Source organism: Lupinus angustifolius, unplaced genomic scaffold (assembly GCF_001865875.1).
Source record: "Lupinus angustifolius cultivar Tanjil unplaced genomic scaffold, LupAngTanjil_v1.0 Scaffold_622, whole genome shotgun sequence".
In the NCBI taxonomy this organism is placed as follows: domain Eukaryota; kingdom Viridiplantae; phylum Streptophyta; class Magnoliopsida; order Fabales; family Fabaceae; genus Lupinus; species Lupinus angustifolius.
Genome location: NW_017727949.1, coordinates 27048 through 36295, shown reverse-complemented (window position 1 = coordinate 36295; position 9248 = coordinate 27048). Strand labels below are relative to the sequence as shown.

Genomic DNA, 9248 nt, shown 5'->3' with positions numbered 1-9248 from the left:
AGCCATAGGTATCCATGAATTAGCAGCAGAGGTTTACTATCATCTTCTTTAGGACTTGGAGCGAAGGAAACTCTAACATTGAAACTCATTGTTATTTTTCGGTAAAAAAAAATTGTATTAAATTGAGCATAAGAGGTACTCATCTAATACAAAAGAAACGATCAACTAGTGATCTATAAAACTCGTTGTTATGATGCTATATATTGTGTACAGAGGATAAGGAAGAGGAAATTGTTGCAATCCAAGGAACCAACAACCACTATTTATATAGGTTGTAGAGTAATCCGAATATGTTAAGAAATCTCAAATTAGGATATTGATACATGGGATTGGTGGAACATTAAATCATTCCTGATTAAGAATTTTTAATGTTAAATTAACTTCAAAAATAGAAAATTTAAATCATGGTAAGAAAACGTGTGTTGGTAGGTTTTTATGTTGCTTTTAGCTTTTTGAATGGGTGAAGACAATTTTGTAATTTTTATAAAGGGAGAATGTAGCGTTTAAAAGGAAAGAGTCAAGAGTCATAAGTGAGACACCACGTATTTGAACCAAAATCTTAAGGCATTAGTTTCATAAGTTTTTCCTTCTTATAAACTCTTTCACTCATTCCCACATATCTAATGTGAGACTTCACGCTTGAATAAACCCAACAGAAACTATCAAAAAATTATAATTATTTTCAATCATACATTAATTAGTTTTATCGCTTTAAATCTCACACAAAAATACCTAATAAACACTCGTATCCTCCATATTAACCTTTAGCTTACATTAATCTAATAGGAATATTATTTTTACTCCAAATTAAATATGTAGTACCAACAAAATGTTGGTCAAATGGTGTAAGGTCCGAATAGGAAGACAACCATAAATCTAAAAAGATAAGTTTTTTACCCAAAAGGATGAGGAAATACCCGTATTAGTACCCAAAAAATTAAATATGTAGTATCTATCATAATTAGTGGGCATACACATCTATAAACAAGTTTTTAAAATATATATTATTAGTGTAAAGTATTTTATCTGAACAATACATCACCCACCATTGATGTATTTAATTTTTTTTATAAACACATGACTAATAAATAATATGATAATCGTTTTAAAAATTCATATTCATAAACTATTTTCTCTATAAAGAATACTTATTTGGAGTTTATGGGAAAACATTAAAATACATAATTGAAAAAAAAATTGATTTTAAATTATGTTACTCAAATTAATAATTATAAATGAGTTTCTAATCATTGGACAAATTTTATCAAACAACTTTTCAACTAAGTACTAACTATGTATACACCAATAATGTAAGTATTTTTTATATTGTTAGCAAATTATTTATCATCTATATATTAATTATCATTAATTTTTAAACAAAAATAATATAAACTAGTGATAAATAGTGTGTCAATAATATATAATTTTTGACATTGACAAAGTAAATTTTAAGCTCATGGCGATTAATAGATATATTTATTGTTACAATCTCAAAATTATAAGTTGCTGCCTGTCAACAGCTAGCTCACAGCTACGAAGTGTTTTGGCAAATAGAGATGAAGAGGAGGTATACATGTTTCATTCCTTTTAAGCAAAGTCTTGGATTCGAGTTTTGTGCATGGAAAAAATACTTACTGAGAGAGTTAATCTCACATGTATGTGGTTGTTCTCGGTTCAGATAAGATTGTCTTTGGTGCAAGAATAGCTGTGGGGACAAAAAAATAGAGATATTAAGAAAATGTTTTTGAATTGTGTTTTGTAGGAGGAAAAAATAATCAAAAGTTTAAAAGCTCTGAATTAAATATATTTATCTATTCTTTCTTCCAAAATTCAATTCTAGAAATAAATGCTAAGAATCTGTTTCAAAAAGTTGGTGAAAACAAAAATTTAAAATTGGAATAGAAAACATGACAACCCAATGTATACTATCTTGAATATTTTTTTTTATAATTAAAGATATACTCTCATTTTTTGAGTAACGAAATAATCACTTCCGTGGCGTAATTATATCTCCTAATGAATGTCATTTGCAAGAAATAAACCTTTATCTAAAAGGAAAAAATATATGCATTGATAGTATAAGATTTTTTTATATTGTTATTGTATTCGTTGTTATTTTTTCAATTATGCTTGTCTCTTATATAAAACTAAGTAATACATAGTAAATCAATTAATTGTGATTGCTAATTTCTAATTTTTGGATTAAAAAACAATATAAGAAAACCAAACTTTCCATTAAAACTTAATTGTGATTGCTGAAACAAGAACCTTACTAAGGAAACATAGTAAATCAATTACTGAGCATTTGGTTTTGAAATTAATTATAGGAATCCTAACAAACTGAGGAAGAAATCAATTAATTCATTTGAGATGTGATTTAATTTGTATACCTTACTCATGGCAATTAAATAGGGGTAGGTTTGGATGATTATAAAAAACATAATTCATATCTTAACTATCTATTATAAGAAAATTATGATTTGTCTAAAATGAACGATTAATATATAAAATAAAGTTTTTAATATATTTCTCGAATAAGTAGATGTCTCTTATTGAAAATAATTAACTAAAACTTGAAGCGGATACCCTTGATTATTTACATGTAAATGGAAATCAATTATTTGATGTTGATTTTAATAAAAAAAAGAATGTTAAGGTACAGAAAATAAATACTTCAAAACACAAGACTTAAATAAGGGGTATACATCTACTGTCTACACTTTGTACCACTTCATGTTTCATTGACATGTGATTGGTCATAAAAAAATATATTTAAATTAAAATAAGTATTAAGTAGCACAAAATGTGAGACAACAATACTCTTTAAATAAGTACGTTTTTTGTTCTTGCCTTTATAAGCATAATCTTAGTCAAAATCACTTTTTCGACAAAGTTGGACCGAAAATAAAACAATATAATTTCGGTTGAGATTCAACACGTTATTCAAAGGGCATGTGTTTAAAATATACTTTATTTGTATTCACATTAATGATTTTTTATTTGCATTTAATTTTAACAATTATTATTAGCATTTTGCAACTCACATCTTTTTAATTTAATAATACTATTGCTATAATATTTATAGATCTATTTTATAATCTATCCATAGTTAATAACTTAATATAAAATTATTTTTTCATTATTTGTATCATTTATATATATTATTTTTGATCAATAGTCAGTGATCAATGCACATAATGTTTTCTTATACTAAATTAACAACTAAAATCTATACAGTTAATTATTAGTAATATGTGTGTTATAAAATTTAGCTTGAACTAGCTGGTTCAATCGTGAACCGGATATCTCATCGATATGATCCTCTCATCTAATCAGTTTTGTATCAAAATCATATTGATTAGGTTCAACTCAGTCAGTTTAAGACTAAAATCAGTTACACGAATGATTGGATTGATTGGAGCAACGTCAATCATAAAATATTTTTTAAAAACAACTAAAACGATGTAATTTTGAGATGAAAAATTCAAATACTTTTAACTTATTTTTTTGTTATATTTGTCACATGTTAACTTATGTTTTAACAAAATTTTCTTTTTTCAATTAACTTTAAACTTATGTGCACTTATGAGTAACTCCCTATATATATTGTTTGAGGATGTTTCCAATTTATTTGTGACATTTCATATTAGTGAAATATTCTTTGTTGGTTATTTAATTAGGTATGATAATATTCTTAAATTTAGAATATAGAGTTATTAAATAATGTTAGCTAATATTATATTTTTTTTAGATTTTTAATGTAAATCGAGTCAACCGATCAATCTATCGACTCATTAATCCAACCAGTAACTCATTAACTCAACATCCTGGCCAAACCATTGACCGATCCAAATTTAATAACATTGGTAATAATGATATATTTAATTTTAGAAAAATAAAATGGATACAATGTAAGATAAAAATACAATTTTTAATCAAAATAAAAGAGAATACAAAATTACATATCAAACAATTAAGAATATAAATTATTATTAAATTGTACTAAAGCTATGAACACAATATCAATATAAGACGTTGATATAGTGATATAAATTCTTGTTAGACTCCTAAAATTAGAAATAGCAAACTGTGAAAAGTTTGATTCTAATAAGTAACATATATTAGGAGGGTTAGCCACATATATCGAAATAGATTACTTCAGAAGACATGAAAACATCATTGGTAATAAAAAAGAAAGAGTGTAATGTCTATGCACTGCCCGTGTAAGGATATATACACGGCCAATGTATCATTCAACCTTCATTTATATTATATTATTTTGTTTTGAATAGTCAATGATACTGAAAATGAATGATAGATGACACAGTGACAATATAACACAAGTTTTACACTATCATGTATACATATTTTCTTTTTCTAAAAAACAAATGTAAGCACATTTATATTCACATCACACTTTATTTTTGTAACTTTAACTTTCTCTCCTTTTCACCTTTCTCTATCTGTCCTTCTATCTTCACCTGGCTAATCCTCTAATTTCACCTATAACAAGAAAAAAGAAGTAAAATATTAAAACTTTTATTTATCTTAATTTTTATTTTTGAACTTGATGTAAAAAGTACTAATGTTTAAAATAATTCCTCTTGCTAGAGAATTCACTTTCTTCTTATCCTTTTGCAACTTAAATCAGATTACTAATCAACATGTTCTACAATTGCCTCATGCATTTCTTTTTTTTCAGCGAAAAAAAGAGAGATTTCTAACTAGCATATATTATATATTATTAAATTTTTAGAAAATAAACTTATTTTATAATTAAGGAAACGGTAGACATATAATTTTTGTTGTTTATGGGGCAGGTTTGAAAGAAAAACATTATAAAATTTACTCGTACTCCTAAGTTCAGTAATAGTCATCTATTATTCATTTGTATTATTTTTTGAAGAGTCAATAATCATTAAATATAAATAGTAGATGATATAATAACAATATATGAATCTCATACTATGTTGATATATACAATTTAACTATATGTTGCTTCATATTATATATTAACTATTTGTATAACCTAATTGGACCAATGTGTAATGCTAACATGCCAAAACAACTATTCAAATCTAGTAAGCTAACTACCCAATGGAGATAAACAAGATATCGTCATAATTTAGTAACCTTACATTAAGTTCAGACAAATAAATAATGCATATAGTATAAAAACATTAATCATATTAAATATTTAGAAAGATCGAAATATCAAATATTAAATTCTTAAGAACTACACTTATTAAGAGTGATAACTACACATTTTGGAATGAATTAATTTTTTATCTATAAGGTGATGAAATATCATTGACAATACCAAAATAAATAAATAATGCGTATCACTTTGAGGATAAATTCCACACTTGAACCTAAAACCCCCTCTATACCATACTTATTATAAATTATCATTTGATTACTCCTTAGAATTTATGAGTTGAAGAGATTAGTCCTTACATAAAAATAATCTTAAAAATTTAGAGAGTGATCTCCTTTTTCGGCTACTATCAAAATGTATCCTTTCACTCTTTCACCCTTGACCCTATAGATAAAGAATTAGTATCTTTTGAGTACGTGAATGTCATTTCTAACAAATGTTGCTATCAGAAATCAAACTGTTATCTTTTTAATCATTTTATGATCTACTAGAACATTAGGACATATAAGCATATATGGGAGTGTATTTTTAAAATATAGGTTTATGCAATAATCACATGAGTATGATTTTCATATTTCTTTACTGGTACATATGAAGCACCGAAACTGATACGTGTATTGGATACATATGTATACCAGATACGTCGTTACATATATTATTGAAAATGTGTAATACGATACATTTGAGATACACATATAAAATATGTCCATAAAATTCATATAACATAATAAACATATCAATATTGTTATGAACTTTCAAATAAAGAACATATTTCTTAGACACCACTAAATATAAAATAAAATGAAATTGGTCATAAGAAATCTTTACTTAAATAGTGATAAATATGAATATTTCATGTTTAATAGATGAGCAACATTATACATATGCATTTTCTATGCAATACACATGTTTTATTTTTTCTATCACTACAAGTTTACTTCTTAGCTTGAATATTATGTTTCTCTTTTGTACTTAATTGATTGTGTCTGTCATGTTTCTCTTGTTTAAAATATTATGCTACAGTAGTTTGGGTGTCTATGAAGTATTTGAAAAAATATTTTAAGAGTAACAAAGTTGAAAAATATCGGATTTATAAATTATTTATTTTTCGAAAAAAAAATTTCGATAAGCTATGAGTGTCGAAATGAAATATCTGATACTCTATGTGAAAGGTACACATTTGCTATGCACACTTTATACGATTCCATGTGCCATGTGCTGTCCCACACTTTGTACTATTCGAATGAAAGTAAGTGAAGTATTACCCCTCTATCAACTATCAACAACGACAAGATAGTGAGCTTCCACTAACCAGCACTAATCCGGGACCCAATCAACAAATTCATTCTCCGCCATGGGTAGCGACGGCGATAGGTGGTGCGTAGTCACTGGAGGCCGTGGCTTCGCCGCACGTCACTTGGTAGAAATGCTTATCCAGTCCAACATATACTCCGTTCGCATCGCCGATTTAGGATCCACCATAGATCTCGATCCTTCTGAACAATTAGGCATTCTCGGCGAAGCTTTAACCTCTGGCCGTGCTCACTATATAACGCTCGATCTTCGCAACAAGGAGCAAGTGTTAAAAGCGTGTGAAGGAGCTGAAGTTGTTTTCCACATGGCTGCTCCTAATTCTTCCATTAATAACTACCAGCTCCATCACTCTGTTAATGTTCAAGGTAAATTAATCAGTAATGCGTCAATTTCCTTTTTGTTACGATTTTAGTGTTTCAATGTTACTGAGATAGTTGTTTTTATCGAAGGAACGAAGAATGTGATCGATGCTTGTTTAGAGCTTAAGGTGAAGCGACTTATATACACTAGCTCTCCTAGCGTTGTTTTTGACGGTGTTCATGGAATTCATAATGGAAATGAAACATTGCCGTATCCATCATTGGTACCTACCTTATAGTTCAGCATTTGGGAGTGGATTTGAAATGTTTCTTAGTCTTGTTATTTATTGCTATCCAATTGGTGTGGTACTCGTTACTGAATTGAAGTAATGTGGTTTCAGCATAATGACCATTATTCGGCTACTAAAGCCGAGGGCGAGGTGTTGGTTATTAAGGCTAATGGGAAGGGTGGACTGTTAACATGCTGCATACGTCCTAGCAGCATTTTTGGGCCTGGCGATAAACTGCTTGTGCCTTCATTAGTTGATGCTGCCAGGACAGGGAAATCGAAGGTAAACATTGTTGTTGTTGTTGTTCTTTTCATCCTATTGATACAAATTTTATGTCTGTTAGTTGTGAATCATAACTTTACATTTAAGTCATTTAGCAACCAAAGTATGACATATAGAAGACATAAATGCATCTGTTGTAGGATTAAGTAGGGCTTGTTTCTGTTAGGTTTTGTTTATGCTCTACACCCTCTTCCTTGTGGTTGAGCAAAATGTCAAAAACTGGCCATTAGCTTTACTGCTTTTTTTAGCCTAGTCACTGCTGTTATGGTACTCAATCATGTTGACTCTCGGATAAGTTTGTGCTAAAGGTTATATTATGTTTTGCTTATAGATTCTCGCTAGATATTTACTGCTTAAATAATTAACCAACCACCTGTGACATTTAATATTGAATATGACATGTCTTATCGAGTCAGAAAGTATCGACAAGTAGAATGAAACTGACAACAACAACAACCAAAATTTGCTTCATTAAATTGGAGGGATATGTAGAAAAATGGCTATTGACAATATGCATATGCAACAATATATTAGGAAAAGCTTTTCTCAACCTTTCTTTCATTCTTTAATTTATATTTTTCTTTTGACCAGTTCATTATTGGCGATGGCAATAATGTTTATGATTTTACATATGTTGAAAATGTGGCTCATGCTCATATATGTGCTGAGCGAGCTCTGGCTTCAGAGGGGACAGTTTCAGAAAAAGCTGCAGGAGAGGTACCATTGGAAGATTCTATCATTACTTTCTTAGTTTGCTTTGTTTAAGTATGTAAATGAAGATTAAAAGACAGACATACAGAGAAGGTGATGGAAATATGTTTTAATTTTTAGATGATACAGCTCCATTTTGAGAAGTTTGTTCATCACAGATGTCCACTCTATAAGAAGTAAATTATTGATGAAGTGATGATGATATGTTGAAGGAAAGAATTTCTTCTTTTGGGAAAATAAGAAACATTGAAAATATACCTTCTATGATAGAATTTGCATTTAAAGCCAGTTAACTAGATTCAAAATCAAAACAAATTATTGCATTTACTCGAAGGAGCATTTAGGTTTCCTGTAGTAAAGGAGGAAAAGAGGAACCGTGTCATTTTGCATGTTTAGTTACGAAACTTTTAGCAATTACTGAAGTATTTACTTACTGATGGACATTTGTTTTGCAGGCATATTTCATAACGAATACGGAACCTATAAAGTTTTGGGAGTTCATGTCACTGATCCTGGAAGGTCTTGGATATGAAAGGTAGTTTCCTTTATATTGTTAACCATGAAGTATTTCTTGCTCTTATTATGTATCCTCTCATATTTTATTTGTGATTTCCCTCTGATGTAAAACCAAGGGTCCAAAACCCACGTGACCTACACACAAAACTTGACAATGATATTATTTATTAATAATTTGCTAAAGATAGCAATTTGAAATGCTCAAAAGAAATATTTATAATCACACAGTAGACCTGTGCCAGCTAGTAATCAAACTGAAGCTAAAGAATAACTTTCTAAAGATAAGAGAAAATTTCCTAAATAACAAAAATTATACTGAGCTATGATACTCATTTGCATCACCTCTGTTCTATTGTAGTAAAAAGGGAAAAGTTACGTGTATAGTGTAGTCAAACTACACTATTACACATTTAGTATATGTTTTAAAATATTTACAGAAGTAGTGTATTTTTTAGGGAAGTCCTGGATCAGGAGTAAGTCGTGTACCCTAAACACGATTTCCATTGTATATAAATAACAAAAATATACTTTAGCCTAGTGGTTCTTGGATTATATGGCAACCTAGAGGTCCATGGTTCAACATATCATCATCACTTCAAGAACCACTAAGCTACATAGTATTTTTATTACTAATATACAATGAAAATCGTGTTTAGGGTACACGACTTCTAAAAAAAG

The 9248-nt window shown here is 28.7% G+C and overlaps 1 protein-coding gene across 1 annotated transcript in view; it reads left to right on the top strand.

Moving 5' to 3' along the window:
* Positions 1 to 6420: 6420 nt before the first annotated feature.
* Positions 6421 to 9248, top strand: part of LOC109341751 (3beta-hydroxysteroid-dehydrogenase/decarboxylase-like) — a 6942-nt gene continuing 4114 nt past the window's right edge. The window contains exons 1-5 of the mRNA XM_019579723.1: positions 6421 to 6837; positions 6922 to 7055; positions 7173 to 7343; positions 7935 to 8060; positions 8510 to 8589. Of these exons, the coding sequence (XP_019435268.1) occupies positions 6513 to 6837; positions 6922 to 7055; positions 7173 to 7343; positions 7935 to 8060; positions 8510 to 8589 (836 nt within the window). The 5' untranslated portion in view covers positions 6421 to 6512. The remainder of the gene's footprint in view (positions 6838 to 6921; positions 7056 to 7172; positions 7344 to 7934; positions 8061 to 8509; positions 8590 to 9248) is intronic.